The sequence below is a fragment of the Blastomyces dermatitidis genome, assembly GCF_000003525.1.
Source record: "Blastomyces dermatitidis ER-3 genomic scaffold supercont1.3, whole genome shotgun sequence".
In the NCBI taxonomy this organism is placed as follows: Eukaryota; Fungi; Ascomycota; class Eurotiomycetes; order Onygenales; family Ajellomycetaceae; genus Blastomyces; species Blastomyces dermatitidis.
Window position 1 is genome coordinate 2,885,488 of NW_025544776.1, and position 12,814 is coordinate 2,898,301.

Sequence of the window (12,814 nt, forward strand, 5' to 3'; positions counted from 1 at the left end):
GACAGGATGGAATCATCCGCATGGAAGCGATGGGCCGTGTGGAACCGCAACGGGGCCTTGGCGCGGCCGGGAGCGTGACAGATATATTTCTGACAGTATATTAAACACTTGTTCTCAGTTAATTAAAATGATTTTATATTCAAAATAGCTGTAATTCATTCAGTGATAGCCTGCACAGAAGATATTTATTATAAAAATAAGATATAGATGAAATCTGTCAGATTCACTGATTATACTTAGAGATGAAGTATGAAAGCAATCACTCTGTTATATAATAATATACAAAGATGAATCAATAATATATGTAAAGAGAATAACTTATTATCTTCTTTTTCTTTCATTCTTTCTTTCTTCTTCATGCAATAATATTACACTGTGAAAATCATTCTCTGCTTATTCTGCTCATTCTTATCTTCAGTAAGATTAGTATTTCATCAGCTGCAATAGAAAGCTTTAATAAGACAAGTTCTGATTTCAAGATATCTTATTCACAGAATATCATGAATATCAGTGATTTATAACAGCAATAACAGCAATAACAATAGCAGCAAAAATGATCAGTGAAATATCAAAGTGTACACATGCAGCTGTTGCAAAAGCTTAGAAGAAGAAGACAAGTCAGCAGAATACTCTGATGAAGCAGTCAGATAAAAAGACTATGTGTGAACACTGTATTGAATGAATTTTCTCTCATCATCTCAAAGTTTCTTATGATAAGATGAAGAAAAGCTTGAAACTGTGCAAGAACTGTAATCATGATAAAAACAAATGCATAATTCTTCTCTCTGAATTAAAAGAGTATGTTAACAAGCTGATCTGAACTCATGATTTTTATATTACTTTATCAGATGATTTCAAGAAATCAGTCAAAAGATCAATGTTGAAGACAGTGAAGAATCTGATCAAATAAATCAAGAAGATTAGAGTACACTGTCAGAAAATAAAGAGTATGACTGTTATAATCAAGTTATCAAATACAATTATCAGTGTCACTGAAAAGGCCAGAATCAAGATATAAAAAGCTATAATAAATATTGAATAGATCAAATTGACAGTTGAGTAGAAGAAAATAGTGATTAAAAAGTTTAAATTAACAGTTGAGCAGGAGAAATTGATAATTGAAAAATTCAAATTGATGATTCAGCATGAAATTCTGATGACAGTTAATTATCATATGAAAGATCAGAACTGGGCAATAGTATGTCTGACAGATATAATGAATCAGATGAATCAAAATATCTTCAACATTGTGATAAAGATGTGTCAAATATTGAACTGAGTAAGAATGTTCTCTGATACTTAACAGAACACTGATGAGAATGAGAAGTCTGACAATGCTGATAATACTGACAATTCTCTCTCTCTCATTCTCTCTGCTCTCTCTGCTTTCTCTACTATCTCTGCTGTCTATCTTGTTGCTGTTTCTGCTGCTGATGCTGCTTCTCTCACCCTCTCTGCTATCTGTCTTATCACTGCCTCTGCTGCTGCTGCTGCTACTTCTGCTAGTTCTTTCTACCTTCTCTCTGAGATTCTGATAATCAGCTCTAATTTGAATGTTTTCCACAATGAAAAAAATGTAAGTTAGAATCAGTGAAATACTTCTCACATTTATATATATAGAAGTTGATAATGATGATATAGATAAATAAATAAACTGTCTATGAATATTCAGAAACTCTTCAGCTTAAATATTATATTAACTCTGCTTCTCTCTCTGAGAAAATTTCAATCAGAATTCTCAAGTTCACTGACATTGACAAGAACAAGAACATGCAGGTGACAGAGAATGATGAGAAAGAACAGAAAATAATATAGAAAATCTGTAAGAAATTGAGTTATCACTAGAGATTGTTAATATCAGTAAAGAAGATGTTTTTTTAAGTTAGTAGTTAAAGAGATAGAAATCAGTAATATTACTAGTATAATAATGATTTTTTTCTGTTCATAACTTGTTTATGATGATTTCACAGTGATTTTATCATTATATTAAGATTTACAGTGCAGTGACAGTGTTCATCAATTGAAATGATGAAACAATTATAATTCAGTTGTATAATAAGTCTACATTTTTCCGATATAGCATCTACTCTAGTCACGTGCCACCTCAACCTATTCTTACCGGAAAAACGTAGGCTTATTATACAACTAAGTTATGATTATTTCATCATATCAGTCACTGACACTGTCACTGAACTGTAAATCTTAATATAATGATAAAATCACTGTGAAATCATCATAAACAAGTTATGAACAGGAAAAAATTATAATTATATTAATAATGTCACTGATTTCTATCTACATAATCACTAATTCTAAAAAATGTCTCATTCACTGAAATTATTCTCTATTGAAAATCTGTTACATTTCTATCTAATTTCTTCTGAATTCTCTGAATCATCTCTCTCTCATTGTCATCATTTTCTGTTATATTCACATCAGTATTATTCATTTCTGCAAACTTGCAAATTAATATTGAAGTTTTTGAAGAGTCAGTGTCAATGATCATTCACTGTTTAAAAGAGAAAATTTCAGAGAGAGAATTAGAAGCAGTGTATTTACTTATCTATATTATTATCAACTTCCGTATAAATCTGAGAATCATTTCACTGATTCTAACTTACTTTTTCTCTGAGAATGTTGAGAGGTTCAGAGCTGCTCATAGCCAGAGAATCAACTAAAGTCAGAATATCAGAGAAGAGAAAGAGAGAAAGATCAGCAGCAGTAGCAGAGATATCAGTATTAATATCAGCATCAGTATTAATAGTAAAGATAGAAAGAGAATTATCACTGTTATCAGATTTCTCATCACACTTCTATCAGTGATTAGTGAATCTCTTGAATTACTTCAATATTTTATATATCTTAACAGTAATATTCAATGCATTCTGATTAATATTATTCATAACATTTATGAGATTTATCATTGCTTGTTTTTAAGCTTCAATATAGTGATTTACTATTATTAAAATCTCATACTGCACTGCAAGTCTGCTTCTCTTAATTTTTAATTTAATCTTCTTAATGACAACTTTTTTCTTCTTAACAGTGATTTTCTTCTTTTTGAGCTTAAGCTTTGTCTTTTCAATATTCAGTTTTATCTTTTCAATCTCAATTTTTGTCTTTTCAGCAGCACTGATTGTGACATTTGAAACTTTCAGAGTAATATTAATACTTTTCATGTATTGAGCTTCTGCTTTCTGTCACTGAGTCTTGACTTTCTTAATTTATTTTAAGAGATTCTTTGCTGATTTTAATATAGTCTTCTTTATTATTATCTTAAATTGATCTGATGAAGAATGATAAAATTCATGAATTTGAATCAGACTATCAACTTGTTCTTTTAATTCTTCAGAGATAATTATGTATTTCTTTTTCTCATAATTATAATTTATACAAGACTTTAAGCTTCTCTTCATCTTATCACAAGTGACATTCAAATGACAGAGAAAAATATACTCAATACAATACTCACACATTGTCAGTTTGCTAGACTGCTTTGTTAAGATATTCAGACAGCTGCTTGCTTTCTTCTCTTAAGTCTTTGCAGCAGTAGCACAGGTATACTTAAGAGTGTTACTTGTTATTTTAGTGCTGCTGCTGTTCTTATTGTTGCTGTGATTGATACTACCGCTGTTATTATTGTTGCTATGATTGATGCTGATGTGATAAATTGCTGATATTCTTAGTATACTATACAGATAAGATATCTTGATTAGAACTTTTCTGATTAAAAGCTTTCTATTGCAACTGACAGAATACTAACCAGGCTGAGAAATGAAGAAGAACAGAAGAAGCTGAGTAAGCTGAGAATAATCTTTGTAATGTATTATTATTGCAAGAAGAAGAAAGAAGAAAAGAAGAAAAAGAAAAATATAAGTCTTTATAGATGTTATTAATTCATCTTTGCAGATTATTATACAATGAATGCAAATACTTTCATATTTCATCTCTGAGTGTAATCAGTGCATCTGATGAATTTCATTCATATCTTAATACTTTCTATACAGGCTATCACTGATTGAATTACAGCTATTTTAAATATAAAATCATTTCTATTAACTAGAAATAAGTGTTCAATGCACTGCTAGAAATATATCTACAGAATTTAAGATTTTCTGATACAGTAAAATTGATGAATTCTCTGCAGTTATTACTATACAAATTACAAGATAGAGAATATAACAACTTTCTTCAGTGAATATCAAGACAGGTATATTCTAATTATGTGTATTAAAGTATATATTAACTAATTTATATATAAAACTCATAGAAAACTAAATATATTGAAATATAAATGAATTGTGTTGAAAATCTCTACATCACTGATCTGTCTTTCACTGAAAGTGTCTCTGAAAATTCAATCTTTTTCTGCATCTTCTCTCACATATCTTTCATCAGATGTCTCTTTTTTACTGTTGAGATATTCTGAATTATCTCAGTAAAGTCATCTTTGATAATTTACTGATATTCAGAAATATCACTCATCAGATTTCAGAATATCAGAATATTTTATCATTGTAACATAGCTGCAGTGAAATTTTCATTTATGTCAGTATTATTAAATATTTTGACCTGAGTTACAAGATTGACATATATCTTTATTTTTTAGAATCAGTTTCTAGTTTTTCAATCTGAAGTTTTCAATTCAATATCTTTAACTAATGAATATTCAACTTATGTTTCATATATCATTGTTCTCACTCAGAGAATTGATCAAAGTTGATGATTTCTCACACTCAGTAAAAAACCAGAAAGAACTTTTTAGTGATAAATGAATTACAGAAGTATTCAAAGATGATTAATTCTTTATAACAGTTATACAATCTGATTATCACTGAACTTTTTCTACTCTTTATATTCTCTCATTGAATATAATTCTATATTAATAAATGATTAGCTAAGTTGATCAAAATTTTTTTAATATTTCACTGAAAAGTTGATATATTTGCTAAAATCTAATACTACTTGTCATCATTTCTTTGAGAGTTTGAGACTTTCATGTTTTAATTGCATTCAGCATTATCATTCTGCTGAATGAAAAGATGTATAATATTTTATTCTTTGTTTTTATCACACTTGTAACTGTTCAATTCAAATTATCTTTATTGAAAGAAAGAAAATACATTCATTTTATCTCCAGACACAGACACTGCTCTATCAGCTGAATTTCCTTCTCATACATTTCTGCATTCAAATGCCAGGTTCAGTGATGCCTTTTTAATAGACTGCTTGATATCAGTGATAAGTTTGACTTCTTCTCATCTGACTGATATTTGTCATTGCTGTTATTATGTTCATTCTATATTCAGATATATCAATATCAGATTTCTTTTGAAATCAGTGATTTATCACATTAAACCTACTAGATGAGAGAGTTCAGAGAGATCTAGTAGAGCAGAATTCATGACAATGTTCATTTTCAGAATCTTGATAGAACTCTGGTAAATTTGTGATATGAATAGAAATATAGTAATTTGATTCTTAATATTAAATTAATGTAGATTATTGCTGATTGCAGCTCATATTAATATATTTCTTTTCAGTAATTCAATCTCATCTCTTTATTTTATCAAGACTGCTTATTCACTTTATTCATATCTTTTCAACTTTGCAACCTTTTTCTACAAATCATATCAGAAAGTAGAATATTATGTCTGTTTAATTGAAATCTGAAACACTATCTGCTATCTGTCTCTAGACAAGAATATGAGAATGATTAATTGAAATTTCAACATCAGAGTCTCTCTTTTCTGAAAACTGCAAATGAAGATTTCACTGACAGTGATTCAGACAATGATACTCTCAGTGAAGAAGTATTACTATTCTCAGTAAGTTTATTACTTTTGATATCTCTATTATTATAAAAACTAACATTCTCTAAAGACAGAGTTATATAATGAGAATGCTGCTGATAATGTTGAGTATATTAAGTGACTTTTAAAAGTAGCTACTGAGAAGAATATTTCTGAAAATGATGATTAAGAGAATTCTGATGAGTCAGTTACTAATAATATTGAAATGTCAGCTGCTGATGTAATTGCTGTTACTATTACTGATCAATTTATTAATTCTGATTCAGTAATTGATATATCTCACAAATACAGTAACTTTGAAATGAATTCATTTATTCTTATAATGAGACTATGAGCTGAAGAGTCAGATATTTCCTGAAAAAACTACAAATCACTACTATAAATTCTGTGTTTATTGAAGAATACATCACTGATAAGTCTGCTCTCTGAAGATCTATCAACTCTGAAAAAACAATGCAGAGCATAATTTCTGATTTTATCAGTCAAGAAAATCTCAATTTCAATAGTGTTATTAATGTAAATACTAACTCTGAGTTCTGCTCAGAAAAATCTCACTGAATTCTTCATGAGATTACTTTACTTTTAAAATCTGATTCTCTTGATATCTGCTCTTCTAAAATCCTCAACTTTTCAGTGATAAATGTATATAGAAATGACACAAATTGTCAACAATCTCACAGAGTTATAACAATCTCACAGTTGAGAAAGCTCAGTCAAATATTGTTCTGATGACTTTATATGATATTTATTAAATAAACCTATTTTTTCTTCTGATTTTATTCAGTATAAGTGTGAGAATCTTGAATACTTTTATAAATCAGAGTTGAATGATATATCTCACATTGAGAGAGTGTATTTTATCAGATGTGATTGCTGACATTCAGACATGAGATCTTATATGATAGTTCTAAAAGTTCAAGAAGCTGTTCACTATACTCTGCAGACTGCACAAAGATTACTGTTCTTGAATTCATTATTTAGTCTCTTCAAAATAATTGCAATGAAGAATGAGATGAAATATATCTCAATTATTCAAGTTCTCAATCAACTTAATGTTCATATAAATACAGTATTTGAATCAGGTTTTGATCTATCAGTATATGAGAGTCAAGATCAGTATTTTCTTCACTGAGTCATGAGAATCAAAACTGAAGTTGTTGAGATATGATTATATTGCAAATCTTCACTAATTCAGACTGAGTTGAAAATTGCAGCACATGATTGAGATTTTTTGAAAAGTATATTTTACTCTAATACACAAGTTATTTCCCTATCATATTAATTATTTATTGATAAATTTGATTTATATTGAAACATGTACTGAAGCTTGATGAGTTTTTATATAATTTCTACACTAAGTACTGTTGAGTACTTGAAGTGAAACAATATTTTTATTTTAATCTTTGATTCTCATAATATCAATTTTTCTGACACTGTCACTGTATTGTCACATGGCCCCGGTGGCCGAATGGTTAATGCGGCCACCTGGTAGCGCCTTGGCGTGGGAAACCAAGGCGCGTGGGTTCGAAACCCGCAGGGAATACATTAAATCCGGAACTCAAGCACCTCAGGTTTCTAATAAATACAGAGATGTACAAATCGCTTCAATGAATCGCTCTATGTTCCTGGGCTGGGAAGTTATTATCGCATGTATCTAATTGTCACTTCTTTGTATTTTCCTATGTTCTTGTTATCTTGGCGTGGTCTCAACACCTGTATTTCCTCCTGTATAATCAACACTTGACCTGTATTTAACATCACACAAGAACTTATCATAAGCTCCGCTTGCATATAAGTATAATGAAAGAATAATAATAATAATAATAAATGTATTGTCACATGACTTATCTACATTGAATTATGAGAGAGTTATAATAAATATCAGTAAAGAAAAAATGAGAATTATTACATCTTATATTGCATTTCTTGAAAATATGCTGCAGTAAAATAGCAATGCAGAAATCAAAGAATCAACTGTAAGAAGATTATACTGAAGCTGCTTTATTAATAATAAAAATTGACTGAATCTGAACTATAATCTATACAATAACAGCTGATTTCATCATTATATGCAATATCTTTAGTCTAAACTGAATGATCTGTCAAATCTCACATATAGAGAGTAAATGTGTTAAGAGCAGAGTATAACAGCACAGACAGTATCTCTTTTTCAAATGTATTTAAGTTTGAATTTAATCTTGTTTTTTTCTTCTGATTCATATCATAGTGAGTTCACTGAAATATCAGAAATTTCATACTTATTACTGATCTGCTGTGTCTTATCATTACATAGTCAGCTAGAATACTTTTAAATATTGCAGATATTTTCTTTTTCTCATAATTAAAATCATTTACAGTTACTGATCACTCATCTCAAGAAGTATCAACTTCAGAAGTATACTCAAGTCTCAATCATTATATCTCTTATCTTACAGTGTGAGCTCAGAGAGGAATGACTCAGTTTGATAATTAAGCTGATTATTTCTATGATATTTTTAGCAGTAAATCAATCACTCATTGATAGACTGGCCGCTGAGACCATGAATTTCACATTTGGTCTCATTTGGTCTGGTCTCATACATTTCTTGACGTGAGTCTCACCAGGACCAAGCCTCAAAAAAATCTGAAAATGGATCATTTCTGAGAGAAATGGTGTAAAAAATGACCAGATTTAATTCAAGAACAGTGAAATGAGAGTAATTTTCCAGAATAAACTGTGAAAGATGATCATTCTTTCAAAATCAGAATGAGACTGAGACTGAAGATCAAAATCAGTCTCATTCAGTTCATTCAGTGATTGCTTATATAATCAGAATTTAATAACAATTATTGATAATGCTCATGAAACAACTAAATACATTCTTGTGCAAGTGTATTCTTCACTTTCTCATGAAAACTACACTTCTCTGATATACTGTGATCAGAGGTATTAAACTGTCTGATAATTTCATGTTTTATAATTATGAGTTTCTTGATTGTTTCTTCTTGTAATTGTTCTCAGTGATAGTGATAAATATCTCAACTTGAGTTGAACTTTCACTTCATTCTCATCTCTGTCAATGAAATTGTCAGAATATCACGTGTCATCAGTGCAACAGTTGAATATATACTCTCAACAATTTTTCATAACTCTAGAATTGATTTGGCGTGTAAATTTGTCAGATTATCTTGAAGATAGTGATCAAATTCAGTTTTACAAGCATGTAGTTTTGCCTGATTTTCAGTTGCAATCAATATATGCAAGTTCTGTTTCAAAGTTAGTATTATAGTTCTATGTAATATGAAGTGTTATCAAAGATTGTTACTTACTAGAGAATTGTATTTCACTATCTTCATATCTCAAACATCTGCTCATTCAAATCTCTGATACTTGGTATTGTAGTAGTCTCAGACTAATTTAATATATGAGTCTTGTTTCTCCTCTGTTCAATCTTGAGAAGTGTAGATATTAACTCAATGAAAGAAATCTAGTAGAGCTACTACAGTATAGTACTCTGTAAAAGATTGTTCTGTTTTACTGTAGTAATATACCAGTTTATCCCTTGCAGCAACAATAGCCTGTGCTATAGCATCATCTCAGACTGAATTTCTTTTTGAGTGATTCAACTGCTTCTCAAGATAAGTAAATAAACTGTTATACACTCATCAGACTGACTGCAGCATTGATGTATGAGTGATTGAGACTGTCTTTATTATCTTATAAAACTGAAACAGTAAATCAATCACATATTTCAACTGAGTTCACTTCATATCAGAAAGTTTCAATATCTGAATCTTTTTCTAATCAGAGTGTTGCACTCAATGATCAATCATCTGATGCAATCAAAGAGTCTGAACAGTTATCTTATATATTGAACTTCACTGTATTCTAACATTCTGTATCATATTCAGTGATGTGACTGATTTGTTTGTTTGTTGAATATCATGGAATTGTTATTATTATTTAGAAGAGGTACAAATCGCATTAGCAATGTTTTGAATCTATGATATTTAAATTATTAGTCAATCTATTCAAAATTAACAGTAGTGTTATCAAAAAGTGTTATTAAAAAGCAATATTAAAAAGTATTATCAAAAAACATTATCTTTTGCAAAGTGAATACAAAAGTTACTTGAGTAATTACTTTTATCTCATTCTCATCTCAAGAATCAGTCATCTCATTATTCTTCATCTCAATGTTAAGATTCTTTATCAGTGTTTGTATCACAAGTTGAATCACATGAGCAATGCAGAGAATATGACCTTGTTTATCATTTCATAAATGCAAAGTCAATTTTTGCTCTAAGCTCTTCATCATAGTGTAGTTATTCACAGCATTATCAGTTGTAATTGTAAGAAGACTGAGACTAATATTTTAATAGTTATTTTTAATCACAGTCATTAATATCTCTGCTATATAATTCTCAGTATGACTACTGATCAATGATTTAAATTCAATTAATGTCTCTCAATAAGTTCAGTTCTCATCAATGTAATAACATGTAACTCTTATAAATGCAAGATTATTTGTACTAGTTCATGCATTCACTGTGAGAGACACTCTTCAATGATTCTTCAACTCTGATTCTAGATGTTGTATATTAACTTTGTAGTGTGTCTTGAGATTGAACTGAAGACAGAATTGATGTGGAATATGAAGATTTGAATTAAGCATTTGAAGAAGTGTTCAGAATTTGAGGTTTTTAATTGATTGAAGAGAAAGATTCAGAGATATACACATGTGAAGTAATTGTTCACAGAAGTTATCAGGTGAGAGTTGTGGAATCAGAGTACTGGTATGAGGTTGTTTTCACATGATTTCCTTCAAATTAGAAAGTTAGTGTTATCAAAAATTGTTATCTGGTAGAGCAACTTACCAGCTCAGTAGTAATTTTCTGATTATTATTCTTTTATTGTCTGCATTCTGATGACTTCAGATGTCAGGAAATTTCTTCAGAGTCATGACTAGTTCATGATGAATGTTTCTGAATGAAGTTGCAGTGATTGCAGTAGAGAGATGACTCTTCAGTAATCTGCAATGCAACCTGTTGATAATTATTTCATAGTTCATCTTGATATTTGTGTTGAGTTTTTTATAAATTTCATGACCTGAAATCAGATGTGAAGAATGAAGTGATTATTCATTATAATTGAAAGAGAGCATTCTGTGTTGAATTGTAAATAATATAGACTTTGTGATTCACAGTGATTTCTTAAAGAGTTTGTGAATCTTCAATAGAAGTAAAAGAAGTGAAAGAAGTGAATTCAGAAGACATGATAATAATTTGAGAAAGATAATAATTTATTTTTAATAACTAATCACTGATGTATGTAAGAAGAATTAATATAAGAGAAAATAATCTTGTTTCTTAGCTTAGTTATAATTTTAGTACTAACTCAGATTGAATATCATCAATGTATAAAAGTAAACAAATAATCTTGATTAATCTCTGTCATATTTCTTGAAATATATTAATATTGTGAAAGAGAGTATTACTAAATTATGTTATCAGATGATATCATTAAAAATATATTAATATTGTGAATATCAATGTTGAAAAAATGTTGATACTTATACATTATAGTGATTTGTGAATCATGATAGTTAAATATATATATATATATATATATTGTTCCTGACTTGATTACAACTTGTACAATAATTTTTAAAAACTTAAAATTAATTTCAATTATTAATAATTATGAACTTACAACTAACTAATATAAAAAGAAAAAAACTTTTTCTACTCATTATCTTTCTTCTCTTTCTCATTCTTCTTATTATTCTTTATAATTTACTTCTCATTCTTCTTCTCCTTCTTCTTCTTCTCATCTGAGATGATAATCATCTCAAAATCTCTCTTCACTGCCTTCTCAGAGAAGGGTTTCTGCTGCTCTCTCTCAGCTAGGTCAATCTGCATCTCAAAATCCTGCATTTCCTGGTCTGCTGTCTCGGGTTCCATCTCAGTGACAAGCAGATTGACATACTCAGAGAGCAGAGCTGTCTTCTCAATATTCTGAATCATGAAGTGCATTTGAGACCTGAATAAGGCCTTAATTCCCTCCTTCTCTGTCAGCTTCTGCTAATCAATTAGAGAACAGAAGCATTATTAAAAATTATTATCTCTCAATAAATAAAAAACTTACCAGTTTTGACTTCTTTATCTCCTGCTTCAATACTCTCTCAATCTTCTTCTGCTACTGCTTATTTACAGCAACACTCTTCTTCTCTCTCTCTCTCTTCATCTTAGTCTCAAATCATTCTCAGAACTTCTCCTGATCTCACTGCTGCTGTATGAGACTCTTCACTGTCTTCTTCTTCAATCTCTCACAGGCGGCATCATCTACATTATTTCTATACTTAGTTCAGTCTAAATCTATCAGAAGTGTTACTTAAAATTGTTATCATTCTGCTCTCTTATGAAGCCTCTTCAAGGTATTATAATATATCTTACAATCTGTCTCCTCTCACTTAAACATCTTCTTCTTCTCTCTCTTCAATCTGTGACAGTGCTCACACGCCTTGATGATCTGCAGAACTGTAGAATATTTGAAGAGAGATGACATAATTGATTTCAGTGAGTGTTGAAGAAGAGTGAAGGCAGAAGAGATGATTAGAAATGATATAATAATAATAATGATAATGATGATGATAATGATGATAATGATAATAGTAATGATGATAATAATAGTGATGATAATGATGATGATAATAATAATAATAATGATGATAATGATGATGATAATGAAAGAAAGAGTGCATTGAAATATATTACTGACTTATCAAATATAAAGAGACTCAAAGAAAATATTAACAGCTTTCAGTGATGTACAGAAACAGCTACAGTGTTGCATAGCAACATCATCTTCATTCAATGCATACACTGTTAATATTCTTTGTATGCAGTTATTATATAATCTGTATCAGAGATACATGCAGAAAACAGATCTTTGTTACTAGAATAAATGATTACAGCAATTCTCTGTTTTTATATTATAAAGATAAGTTATTCTCATTTCT

The 12,814-nt window shown here is 29.5% G+C and overlaps 2 protein-coding genes and 1 pseudogene across 3 annotated transcripts; 2 read left to right on the forward strand and 1 right to left on the reverse strand.

The window, feature by feature from the left end:
• Window positions 1-1,135: 1,135 nt before the first annotated feature.
• Window positions 1,136-1,641, forward strand: BDCG_02989 (uncharacterized protein; the record flags this gene model as incomplete). The annotated part of the gene is made up of 3 exons (XM_045418577.1): window positions 1,136-1,198; window positions 1,307-1,576; window positions 1,621-1,641. 3 exons carry the CDS (start codon window positions 1,136-1,138, stop codon window positions 1,639-1,641), a joined length of 354 nt encoding a protein of 117 aa, XP_045275113.1.
• Window positions 1,642-7,267: 5,626 nt separating this feature from the next.
• BDCG_16655 lies at window positions 7,268-7,356 on the forward strand (annotated as a pseudogene). Its single transcript has one exon. The product of its transcript is annotated as a tRNA-OTHER (tRNA).
• Window positions 7,357-11,588: 4,232 nt separating this feature from the next.
• Window positions 11,589-12,360, reverse strand: BDCG_16656 (uncharacterized protein; the record flags this gene model as incomplete). The annotated part of the gene is made up of 3 exons (XM_045425858.1): window positions 11,589-11,873; window positions 12,103-12,148; window positions 12,266-12,360. The coding sequence occupies 3 exons, from the start codon at window positions 12,358-12,360 to the stop codon at window positions 11,589-11,591; spliced, it is 426 nt and encodes a 141-aa protein (XP_045280257.1).
• Between the last annotated feature and the right edge of the window lie 454 nt (window positions 12,361-12,814).